Here is a 13,600-nt window from a genome sequence, read left to right as displayed (position 1 = left end):
AAATAAAATGATTTTTTTTAATATTATGACCTATTTTACAATTGCATCAATATCTTTTGAACTTGGAAAATGTTTAATCTATATCTCTATTACTATTGTTAAATAAAATTAAATAAATAAAATTTTCATTTAATTAAATAAAAATTTAAAAATACCTATAAGAGATGAATTATTTAACAATTAATATATTGTTGTTGTTCTTATTGCTATTATTATAATAATAATTATTTATAATACTAATTATAATTATCATCATCAATAAAATTTGTATATCAAGTCATAAAAAAATTATGGATGACTAATGTATGGTTTTGGCGTGATCAAGTTTGTAAAAAAACCAAAGAAAAACATAATTAGGGGGCTAATTAGTCCCAAAGTTTTAAACTTGAAGAGGTACATGAGTTTTTGGTGATCCCAAGGGGCTACTAGGGATGGGAAATTTCGAAGAGGGGGTAAATGTTATTTTCCTATATATATATATATATATATATATATATACATATATCATTATTATCATCATCAAACATTTTCCAATTAATTGGGGTCGGCTACACAAATCTTGATCCACCATTCTATTATATTAAAGGTCATATCATCAGTGAGGCTATATGTCCCTATATCTTTTCGGACTACTTCCCACCATGTCTTTTTGGGTATACTCCTTGCCCTTTTCAGTCATTCAACTTGAATTAACTCACATTTCCTAATAGGTGTTTTACTTGTTCAAAGCCACACATGGTCAGCCCATCTAAGTCTACTGTCTCTCATCTTATTGCTTATTAGTGCCACACATAATTTCTCCCCAATAGATTCATTAATAGATTCATTTGAAAATTTATCCCTTCTTGTCTTGCCACTTATCCATCTCTTATTAGTGCCACACCTAAATTCTCTTCAATAGATTCATTTCGAATTTTATCATTTATTGTCTTGCCACTCATCCATATTAACATCCTCATATCTTTTCTACTTATTCTATAGGTATGTTGTCTTTTGGTCCATCCAACCTTCCACCCCATAGAGCAAAGCTAGTGTCACAACTATCTCATAGAACTTGCCCTTCAGTTTCATTGGTATGTGGCGATTAGATAATATTCCAATTGTACATCTCTACGTCATCAACTTAGCGTTAATTATATATGCAATATCTTCCTCAATCTCTCAAAATTCTTGGATTATCGACCCAAGTGTGGTTTTTTTTGTATTTCATGGCCGTTAATCTTAATTACATCCTCATCTCTACTCTTATTATCACTAAACTTGCATTCCATATACTTTGTCTTACTCCGACTAATTTTAAAACCTTTGGATTCTAGAGCATCCCATCAAAGCTCTAACTTTGTGTTTACGTTGTTTTGGGTCTCATCAATCAAACTATGTCATTTGTGAACAACATGCACAACGATACCTCATCCTGTAGTTGTTTTGATGGGCCTGTTGTCCTATCAAACTATTTTCCCAATGATTAAATGCAATGACACTTTGTTTTCATCTAGAATTTGAAATTTTCTCCATTTTTTAAATTATAAAACACAGTAATATTTCGTTTTTGTCTAGAATTTGCAATTTTACTGATATTTTGAAATTAAAAATATATTTTTTAAAAAAATTGGAGTATATTGAAAAACCAAATTTAGCAAAATTTTGTAAACAAAATCAAAGTCCTTTCTCTTCTTTTTCTTAGCCAAGTAACATCGCATGGTACACAATCCATTAATGGCAGTTCATGTAATCGCTCGTTTCATAGAATGGACGGCCCAGATTTCCAGAGAAAGCACTCATTTCAAATCTCAACAACCCGGAGCGTGAACGGTCAAGATTAAGATCCCCAGGACAACACTTACGATATCCTGATACCTGAAAATTGAACACGGTACGTTTAAGGGCACTCATGAAATTACAGATAATTGAACGGATGGTTTAGTAATTTTGAACTACGCGAAAAATCCCTAGAAAAATGCCTACATAGGAGCGCAGCCCGCCTGGTATTTTGAGAGAGAGGGAGCTTCGCTACATAGGATCGGCAGCCCGCCTGGTATTTTGAGAGTGAGAGAGAGGGAGAGCAATGTCTCATAGGAAATTCGAGCACCCTCGACATGGTTCCCTAGGGTTTCTTCCAAGGAAGAGAGCCAGTCGACACAGAGGAAAAGGTACAAACCCGAAATGCCCTAGCTCTTTCTCTAGATCGGTTGGTCCTCAAGCGTCATGGTTCACTATTCCAGATGGTGACTGTACTTTCATGGAGGAATCGTATTGTATTATTCTGTTTAATAATGGATTGTACTCGAGTTTTTTCTCTGATTATGGTTTTGTACTTTTTTTGTTGCCTATGCTTTTTTTACTGATATTTATTCTGTTTTCTTGAATTATTCGTAAGATAGTATTGTTTATTTACCCTCCGCATGTGGAAATGGATTGTCCTGGCATCTGTTTTTTTTTTTCCTTTTTATGTTAAAATGTTGTATTGGTTTCATGAAATAAGGACCTTATATTAATGTTAGCTACACGTTGATATATTTTGTTATTTTTGCTGGATTAATGGGGTTGTTATGCTCTATTTGGAATTGATTTCTTCAATACTCTTCCCTCTTATCTATAAGGATATTAGGATTTTTCTCGGTGGCTCAGTTCCTGCTTATTTCTCACAACTATCAGTGCTTTCATTGAACACAACGAATATTTCCTAAAATCCTAGTATCACTCTTTCCCTAACAAACTTTTCGAAACACTAGCCTACTCATTGTTTTTCAGCCCGTTTATCTAACTGGTTACGTAGTTTCTTATTATTCAGTTCATATGGATTAAAGGCACGAGTGTTTTGTCATCACAATAGTTCAGCTTTTACCCAGTTATTTTTTTTTCTTCTATGATTAGAAGTGTTGTCATTGAACACAATGCAACTTTAGTAAAATCACAGTATCATTTTATTAAGGGTGCGGTTTGTATAGAGCTGAGGCTCTAAACAATCAAAGTAAATCGCACCTTCAAATAGTGTCGAGAAACATGGCTTCAATACTGGAAATATTTGTGATAGCCTTAAAATATATTTTCATTTTTAATTATAAAATTTAAAGCTTCAAAGACATTGTACATCGAGCAGATCTATGAAAACTTGAAAATTTTGAAAATTGGCGGTACAAAAATGCATTACAAGATGCACTATTTCCAAAACTTGAAATCCATTTTTTTCTCATGTCCATGCATCTTGATGTCGAGATGATCAATTTGAGGATATTTGGGCATCAAAACAACATCTTCTGGTGAAAATTTTGATGTGGGCTCTAATTTAATTGTTTAGAGCCTCGGCTCTATATAAACTTTTTCCTTTTATTAATGATTAACTTTAGAATACTGTTGTACTCTTTTTTTAACTATTTGTAGTGGCGCATATAGTTTCTGATTGTGGGGTTCACGTGAATATGGTTCCTCTTCTCCTCTCTGAAATGTTGTTAACTGGTTTAATTGAATGGGTTTGATACAGTGAAAGCTTTTCCAAAGGATGATCCCACCAAGCCTTGCAAGCTTACCGCTTTCCTTGGATACAAGTCTGGTATGACCCACATTGTCAGAGAGGTTGACAAACCAGGATCGAGTATGTTGCCTTTTGCTCTTTCTTTATTATTTGATTTTTTTTTTTTTAAATTATTGGAATATCTTTTGTAGTGACTACATGTTGGATTGATTATGTTAACTTTTCATTTTCTTCTAGTTTGATTTTTTATGTGGCGGTTATTTCGTTTACGATTATACACCATCAGGCCCCTTTCTCACTGTTCTCATTAATTGAGATGTATCAGCCTTGAAATGTATGTGATGTTGCAACTTATCGAATGATCTAGGAAATTGAGTTTGTCATCTTTCCTTACTGAAGCAACAAGATTTTCTGAAAAATAAGTAGGTAAACTGCGAGAATGGGGATAAGGAAAGGTTTATTTCTTATTTCCCTTGTTGAATCTTATGATAAATAATTTTGCTACCTCTTTATACATGTTACACCTTTTCCATGTTCTTCTGCCATGTTTTTGCTGAGGACTGCCATATCCCTTGTTCATGTCCAATGTTACGTTCAGTGTTTAACAAGTAGGTTTGGTGTTGTACCCAGCCAAATTATTCAGACCAAGCAGGGTGCTGGGTCTGTGATTTCAGAACCCTAAGACTTGCCTGCTTCGGAACAAGTTACCCATCCTACTGTGTAAATTTTACAGAAAGTCAGCCCAGTCAGACTGCTGACTCAGCCAAACCAGACTGCTGACTTGGGCTTGGGCCCATGGCGAGTCTGGACCTGAGTCTGAGCCTTAAATCACTGATTATGTTCTAATCCTTCGCAACCTTCTTTTGTTTACTTTATCTGTTCAATTTTTTACTTCCAAAAAAAAAAGGTTAAGTAATTTTTTACTTCCAAAGTGTATTTTGTTTACTTTATCTGTTTAATGTTTTATTTCCAAGTCTCTGAGAGAGAGGAATTCGAAAGACACCCACCTTAATTGGTGTATTTCACCCAAAAAACGGCTGAGGTTGGGTTCTGTTTTTTCGCAAACTATGTACTGTGTTTCTTTCATGTATGCTACTCAATAAAATTCTGTTTTAGTTTTGTACATTCTGGTTTGCTTAGCGTAATGTTTGGATGTTCTTGCTTATTGATTGTTTTGCATTTTATAGAACTTCATAAGAAGGAGACATGTGAGGCAGTGACAATCATAGAAGCTCCTCCACTGGTTGTTGTTGGAGCTGTGGGTTATGTGAAGACACCTCGCGGGCTTCGCACTTTGAATACTGTTTGGGCCCAGCATTTGAGTGAGGAATTGAGGAGGAGATTCTATAAGAATTGGTACAAGTCAAAGAAGAAAGCTTTTACCAAGTATTCCAAGAAATATGAATCTGAAGATGGGAAAAAAGAGATAACTGCTGAGCTAGAGAAGATGAAGAAGTATGCTACTGTTGTGCGTGTTTTGGCTCACACACAGGTGCTAATTCAGAAAGCTTTTACATATGCCTCTCCTTGCTTTTTGATCGCTGGGTTTGTGCAAGTTGTTACATTTTTTACCAGTCAATTCTCTTGGTTTCCATCGTGAGGTGTGGCAAATTTACGTTCTACCCCACTATACATGGGTTCTTACACAAACGCGATATTTTTTGTTAAAACCATATAAAACCTTTCCGAACCCCCCTTCCCCCCCTTCCTCTCTCCACCTCTCAAAAAACCCCTCACATGTGTGTCTTATTGAAGTACCTTTGACAAGAATGGTCCTACTCTCTGGTTTTCTCTCTAACCCCTCTCTCCCTTATACCTGCTTGGTTTCTCTCTCTAGCCTCTCTGAACCTCTTGTACTTTTTTGTCTTCCTCTCTACTTATAGAACTCTGATTCCGGCACTGAACTCCCCTGAAAATCACCAGTAAATGTGTCTTGTCTCTCTACATCCATCTCCTTTAGGTCAAATGAAGGGATTGGGGGTTGGAAATGTTTCACCTTCTTTTTTCTCACTTCCCATCTCCAATCCCCTTCTTCTCTCTCTCACTCACTCACTTTCCTAGCCTAAATTGGCTCAGTTTTTTTGCTTGCTCGTGTCTTTCTTTAGCCTACCTGAGTTGCTGCTTTGCTCAATTACTTGGCTATTTGAAAGGTAGGGCTTTTAGTTTTGTGAGAGAATTTTGTGGGTATTACTGAGATATCTTTCTTCTTTTCGGTATAGTGTTATCTTGATCTCTATGATTGTAACTGTCTTTTGATCTTCTCTTGAGATGCATAAAATATATTAGAGAGTGTAGGCTTAATGCTAGTGGCTTTTTCCGAAGGTTTAATTTAAATTTTTCCTGAGAATACTGGGTGTATTTGTGTAGTTGCCAATAATAAGGGGGTAGGACGTAAATTTCTCTTTGAAATATCTAGTTCTATAACTGTGAAACATCCTTTCTTGGTTCTTGGATAATTTGGTGGTGGATCTTAAACCTAGGCTTCATCTGTGTTGCAAAGCTCTGCTCTGGCCAAACCCTACGGCAAAACTATGGCTATTGAAAAATCTTTTGAGAATACTAGGTGTTTATCTTTCTTTCTATAGAGTGGTGTTTGTGGTATTTCCCTGAAAATTGGATAGTTCTTGAATAACTTAAATAGAAACAATATTTGTGTAGTTGCCAATAATAAGGGGGTAGGACGTAAATTTCTCTTTGAAATATCTAGTTCTATAACTGTGAAACATCCTTCCTTGGTTCTTGGATAATTTGGTGGTGGATCTTAAACCTAGGCTTCATCTGTGTTACAAAGCTCTGCTCTGGCCACACCCGGTGGCAAAACTTTGGCTATTGAAAAATCTTTTGAGAATACTAGGTTTTTATCTTTTTTTCTATAGAGTGGTGTTTGTGGTATTTCCCTTGAAAACTGGATAGTTACTTGAATAACTTAAATAGAAACATTATTTCTTTTAGTATTTCTCCTCCCTTTTCCTAAATAATTATCTATCAGATGCACTTTCTTTGATAAGATGAGACAAGCACTGAATTGAATTTTGTAAATAAAGTGATAGTGAATCCGTGTAATTTAAATATGTCAATTTTTTGACCCCAATTAGTTGGGAAAAGGCTTGGGTGATGATGATGGATTTGCTAATGGTTTTTTGATTGTTAGCAACTTAGCGTCACTAACATTATCCTTCATCTGAAATCTTTCTAGATCACTTATTTTCTGAGTTTGTCATAAGCATTCTGTTTTCTATATCGATGAAGTGACTAGAGATCGAGACAATAACCTATTTGCCTACTGAGCATGTAAAAAAGCTCATGTCTTGAATGCTTATGTAAAACGTGCTTTTGTCAAATGTTGTAAATTACCCTGCTGCTACAAGTACTTCTTTATTAGTTCATTCTTTACTTAAATCTATTGTATTTCCACCTTTTATTGTAAGAGAGAAACATTTGTATTGTGATCTGGTTTTGCAGATAAGGAAAATGAAGGGCTTGAAACAGAAGAAAGCCCATTTGATGGAGATCCAAGTGAACGGTGGCACTGTTGCTGATAAAGTAGACTTTGCCTACAAATACTTTGAGAAGACCGTGCCCATTGATGCAGTTTTCCAAAAGGATGAAATGATAGACATTATTGGCGTGACCAAGGGTAAAGGTTATGAGGGTGTGGTGACTCGTTGGGGGGTTACCCGACTTCCTCGCAAGACTCACCGAGGTCTCCGAAAGGTGGCATGTATTGGTGCATGGCACCCTGCTAGGGTTTCCTTCACTGTAGCCAGGGCTGGACAAAATGGGTACCATCACAGGACGGAGATGAACAAGAAGATTTACAAGTTGGGAAAGGCAGGGCAGGAGTCTCACTCTGCAATTACTGAGTTTGACAGGTATTATTGTTGTTCTTTTTTTACCTTAATCAACAAGTATTTTATTATTGGTGTCATTATTATTAAATTACTATTTGATGTACCTAAGATATATACAAAAGCTACTGGGCCTTGCACTGCAGCACATTATTCAAAGATAATCAGGTGCAGGTGTTATGGAAGCATGGACACCTTTATGTGAACCTACATGGTGCAGGGATATTTTTTTTTATTATTAACAACACTGCAAAACAGCCTCTTATATAATGTTGTAAATCTGTTTGTGTATATTATTTTTAGTTTTCCAAATGAAAAGATATGCTAATTCTCTTTGTTCAAAAGATAAAGGTAGCTTGATTATGTTGAAGGTTGGTAGGAGACTTCAGCTTCTACCATTCTGGTTGTCATTTTTACCCCCTCTTTTCAAAACTCACTTCACATGCTTTCTTGATAATAATATGGTTTTCTCAGCTTAAGGATGGTTTAGATTGGAAGGATCGATGCACATCAAGAACATCTGAACCATCTGTTCAACGATCTATCTGCTTCGCAATGAATTTAACATATAGCAGCTGCCGTTGTGCCATTTTGTAATTTCAGATGAACGAAACTGTCCGTGTTTCCTTACATTGCTGAGCTGAAGTGTTACCATTTTAATTAGTAGTAAATCTGCCAGTCTCGTTGTGATGCTAATGGTCTTTCTGTATTGACCTTGACAAAAGACGTGCTTTCCTGAAATTACTAGAAACATGTTTTTGGATTTCTTCTGTTAACTTGTCTCGCAAAAATAATTTTTCTGTCAACTTTTTTGAACATTGACAATTTCTTTAATGATTTCTTTGCATCAAATTATAGCTTTGAAATTTCATTTATCGATTATGTGCTGATTATCGTGACTATATTTAGGACTGAGAAGGACATAACACCTATGGGAGGGTTCCCTCACTATGGTTTGGTGAAGGATGACTATATTATGATCAAGGGGTGCTGTGTTGGTCCCAAGAAGAGGGTCGTGACTTTGAGGCAATCCCTGTTGAAGCAGACTTCAAGGGTTGCTTTGGAGGAGATCAAGCTCAAGTTTATCGATACTGCCTCTAAATTTGGTCATGGTCGCTTCCAAACAGTTGAGGAGAAGGCGAAGTTTTATGGCCGGATGAAAGCATAGGTTTAAAATCTTATCCCCAACATTTTGCTCCCTAGTTTTGAGATCTTAGTGTACCTCATATTTGAGGTTTATCTTGAACTTTTATTTTGCTATGAATTTGTTTATCTTGAGGATTTTAGTGAAATTTAGTGGAAAAACAGATGTTTTCCTTTTGGAAAATGTCATCTGGTGGCTGTTGATTTTGAAACTGTTGTAATCCATCTAAACTTCAGTAGTGAACTTATTCTTTTTTTTTTTTATGGAGTGTCTTTGAAATTGAGGGCTTGTATCATTAAGTCTACTCTTTTGACTTTGAAACCAAATTAGTAGTGGATATAGAAAGGGGTAGTCAGGCCTAGTTTTGCACTCCTTTATACAAGAGATTGAAAAATGTTCCATTTACCGTTTAAGATGCGTTTTGATCCTTTTGTGTGTGTAATATACATTTGTGACTCTGTATATATGGAAAAAGTTAAATAAGGTTGCACCCTTACACTATAGAAGTAAGGTGCACCTCACAAATCAGTGTTCTGAAGTTGGGAAACATTCCAATTGATTATCATCACTAGCGACGTAGATATAAAGAAATAAAATAATTCCAATTTCTGGAAGTAGTGTATTTTTATTTTTTTTGACAATTAAAAATAGTGTATCTTGTAATAAGTTATCCGTTTAAAAATAGTTATATATATATGTATATATATATATATATATATATATAGAGAGAGAGAGAGAGAGTTTTTTTATTTTCTTATTATAACCATGAAGAGAACAAGTCATCTCGAATGATATTTTTATGGATCTTGCGTTTGGGTTGCTGGCCTAGAGGTGGAAGTTAGTGGGAGAAAGGCCCCCAATCTAAAACAAAACATTGTAGGAAAGGCATCTTTTCAAGGAGGACATGGTGCGGGCCATGTAAGAAAAATTGTGCCATCCATAAGTAGCCGTTTACCAACAAATGACTCTTTAATAAAAGCAAGAGTTGTAAGACTAAAGGGGTAAGCTTACGAAAAGGATAAAGCGTCGTATTAAAACGCAGAAATGTATATCTGAAATCAGATGGCAAATCTCAATTTTCAAATTTTTTTTAAAAAAGAATAGCATATCTTGATTTTAATAATTATGAATTTAAAACTTTAGATTTTAAGCATTAAAATGATGTACCCTGTAACACACTATGAGGATTTATTTTCTATCATTCATAGATCCACATTTTTAGAACTTCAAATTTCATAACTAGAAACAAAAAATCGATTTTCAGGCAGCTATATATTTGTCGTAAAGATTTCCAAGAAATGTATTTTTCGGAGGGTTTTTGTGGTACTTTTCTATTTTTAAAGCGTAAGCGTTTTGCCAGGGCTGCCACTCTACTTCTGCTGCAATTTCATATGTTCTTTAACAGAAAGGGAGAGAGCGACTACCATCCACGTGAGAGAGCATTCATCCACCAATCGTCAATGTTTTTATTTTTTACTTTTTAATTTTTGGGAGTGCTTCAGTCTTCTTATATAATATCAGCAAATTTTCTTGTTAAAATCCTAAAATTGAAAATTAGCCAAAGTTTTTGGTTCTTATATGATTTTTTCTGTTCTTTGAGAAAATAGGCTCGGGTTTTTTACGGCCAAATGGTAAATACTGTGATATTCCAAAATCTAAATACTGTGATATTCCAAAATCTAAACTGTCCTCAATTTTGAAGATTACCCGGTATTGTAGTTTCGAATGCTTTTACTTAATGAAATTCATCACTCATCATCGATGAATAAGAAAAAGATATTTTGTTGTTCAGAGAGTTTCTTGTTTCAATAGTTCACTGAAATTTTTTATTGCATCATTTTTGTATCCTTTTACTTTTGGTCAATAGAAATTATATACTTTGATGTCGCATTTCAGCTGTTAGGCTGGATCGTTTCATGCAACTTCTGTTGGAGCCTGGGTTCAGTTTTGTCAATGTAGATCCTATCGTACACTGGGATCATTCCTTACCATAGAGTTGTCAGTGTGTGTCCTTGAGTAGGATGACAGCATTGGTTGTTTTACATTTCCTTTTTGGAGTTAAGTTTGGTCGGTTCCCTCTTGCAAAGTATATAGATATGTTGGGTCTTAGAGACATATGAAGTCTGCTACTTGATATAAAAGGGGGACATAACCTGGTGCTGGTCCCGCCTAAGCAGGGTCCTGGGCGGGTCTGCTATCTGATATATCGATCCTTTTTTCTTTTTTTTTCATATTGATTTAAATAGATATATGATTTCCTACCTGAAGTATAAATAAAGTACTGTATGCTCTTTGGAGTTTATTTTTGCACAAAATTCATTTAGTACGAAAATTAACATATGTTGACTGAAGATGGGTATAGTGATGCTCTTTGCCGATGGAGATAAACTCTTTTAGGTTTAGGTATGGATGTAAGTGATTCTATTTTGACATTCCAGTGTCTCACTTATAGATCTAAGTCACCAGCCTCCTAATCTTATTTATGTTAGCATTCCAGAACATATGTACATTCCCCAATTTTACGATTTGAAGCTTTGTAGTTGATGCTTCATGAAATTTGGTTAGGAGATCCATAAATCCCACTGATTTACACCTTTCCCCCCAACAAATTGCCTAGACATCCTTCTGTATGTCCTCCTTTTCTCATCTACTTTGTAGTAATTTCTATGCCTCATGAAATTTGGATGTTAGATGCACTAATACCACTGATTTATGGTCAGGAAATTACTGCTACTTCTGTTATATTTCCTTCCATTTCTTGTTGCTGTTACACTTCTCTCTAAACAGTAGAAAAATATGTTTATTTTTTTCTTCATTGCATCTCAGGGGATAAAATGTTGGAATCCATGATCTTCAATCGTGTTGGAGTTGTAAGTTGTTACTTCTTCACTTGAAACTACTCTCAGTTCTAATGGCTGATATTAGGTCCTGTTCAGGGCCATGATCGCCAAGGGCATGAGCCGGACATGGCACACACACATACAACCATAGAAACAGACACATTCAAACACAAATCCACGTGGTTCTTTTTAGTTGTGTTCTGAATGTGGTGAAAACATGAAATAGAGGGATTTAAGTTGCCCTTGTCCTACAGAATAATTTCTTGTCTTGCGCTGTTTAGTACCTTTTGTTTTGAAAAAAATCCAATAAATTTTGAGATTTTCATGCGATCTAGACTCTAAGAAATGCGATTCCCAAGGGAAGGAGTAAAAGTGAAAAACAGTTACTGTTGATGCAAGCATCGACTTGACAAGGTCGAATTCCATGCTTTAGGGTTACTATCCCTGGTCTTGCCCTAACCTTGCCATGCCAGTTGTTGTTTGGTGGGATCCAACTAGTTCAAGTCTATTGTTGACTGCTTAGTGATGATTCGGTTGAGTAAGATAAATCAAAAGTGCCTCTTTTGCATATTTTTTACCAACTCTGTTCTCTTTACTCTCACTTCAAGATTACCATCGTTCTAGCAAATACAAAGGGCTTTGAGAGGACTCAGCAAATGTAATTTTTACATAAAAAAAACTAGTAACTCTAGAATTTGTACACCTAAAAAATCTCAACTACGACCTAGTGTTTGATTTGGTTTGCATTGAGTCTAGAATTTACTTAGGAGGGAAGTAATAAAAATGAGGGGCTTTAATTGTCAATGCCATTGGTTATTTGGTTGATTTTGTGGGAAATCAGAGCTTATTATTAGATAAAAAACCATACTTTCCTAAACCTTATCCACACCTTTTTTTTTTTTTTTTTTTCACTTTTCGTTTTTTTTTTTTTTTTTGATACCAAAATAGCCTTCACCTTCACAATGAACTTAAGATGTGTAGGTGAATTGAATAAGTCAAGTTTAGCTGTTGGAGTTTAAGGTTAATGTTAAAGTCAATTGCTATTTAGTAGGAGTTGTTGTTGTTAGAGTCAATTGCTATTTAGTAGGAGTTAGTTGTTGTTAGAGTCAATTGCTACTTAGTAGGAGTTAGTTGTTGTTAAACATGGCTACTAAATAGGAGATATTGTAGCCAAGTGGGTATCTTTTATTTTATTTATTATAGTTAAGTATGTGAAAAAGCTAATGAAGATTATGTCAGAGTTATCAAATATCAAATTGATTTGGTGCAATCTCCCTTTGAGATTATTCTCCTTAAATTACAATATTTTTTTATCTTGAGTCGCTTTCTCGACACTAAGACACCATAGCTCGAGGTAAAAAGAAGGTTGTCTTATACTTCCCTTTGGGGATCCAAAATTTAGACCATAACAATTTGGTATCAGACACGGACGAGGGGATGGAGGAAATAATTTTTAGCTTGTAGAACTCCTAAGAAGTGCATAGAGAAACTTCTGAAAGACAAGGAGCATTACTTGCTGAAATTTTACATCGATTGGATGAATGGAGAGGAGTACCTAGGGACCTTGAAGGATCGACATGACGATCACACGTTCCTACTGGAGCCGGTCAAACATTTGGCAGCAATGGAGGCATCCAAACACGTACCATGGGGTTAGAATTTCCTCGTTTCGATCGAACTAACCCACCTGGTTGGCTTTTCAAAGCCAAATAGTATTTTAATTATCATCAGGTACCTCCATATCAATGGCTAACCATTACATCTTTTAATGTGGACGGAGAAGCCCTCGAATGGTTTCAATGGTACATTGAATACCAACCGAAGGCTTCATGCGAGCAGTTTGTTGAAGCTATGAATGCTAGATTCGGACCTACAAGAAGTGAAAATTATGCCGGTCGACTATCTAAACTTCAACAAACAAGTATAGTATTGGAGTATCAAAAGGAGTTCCAAAGGCTATCTAACAAAGTCAAGGGGCTTTCAGAAGGCTATCTGATCGATGTTGATGTATACCTCAGCAGATTGAAAGATCAAATAAGGGTTGGAGTTCAAAAGATGAATCCTACTATGTCAAACCCAACAATGTTTTGGGTAGAAGGACTACAAAAAGATGAAAAAGAGGACAACGATGAACCTGAGTTGACAGCTACTCATGAGGAAATAAAGAGGGAGAAGATCTGGATGAAGCACCCCAAATCTCCTTACATGCAATAGCTGGCACTAGAGCTCCCCAAACCATGAGAATTTGGGAACATTAAGACCTTGTCCTCTCATCATCTTAATTGATAGTGGGTCT

The 13,600-nt window shown here is 35.5% G+C and overlaps 1 protein-coding gene across 1 annotated transcript; it reads left to right on the top strand.

The window, feature by feature from the left end:
• Positions 1 to 1,992: 1,992 nt before the first annotated feature.
• Positions 1,993 to 8,727, top strand: LOC18431058 (large ribosomal subunit protein uL3). Its single transcript, XM_011623872.3, has 5 exons — positions 1,993 to 2,150; positions 3,482 to 3,592; positions 4,660 to 4,964; positions 6,935 to 7,344; positions 8,230 to 8,727. Exons 1-5 carry the CDS (start codon positions 2,066 to 2,068, stop codon positions 8,486 to 8,488), a joined length of 1,170 nt encoding a protein of 389 aa, XP_011622174.1. The 5' UTR covers positions 1,993 to 2,065; the 3' UTR covers positions 8,489 to 8,727.
• Positions 8,728 to 13,600: the final 4,873 nt, after the last annotated feature.

This window comes from Amborella trichopoda, chromosome 4 (assembly GCF_054954075.1).
Source record: "Amborella trichopoda isolate Santa Cruz 75 chromosome 4, AtrichopodaSantaCruz75HAP2 v2.0, whole genome shotgun sequence".
Taxonomy (NCBI): Eukaryota; Viridiplantae; Streptophyta; class Magnoliopsida; order Amborellales; family Amborellaceae; genus Amborella; species Amborella trichopoda.
The sequence above is the reverse complement of the archived record's forward strand: the minus strand, read 5'-3'. Positions and strand labels throughout refer to the sequence as shown.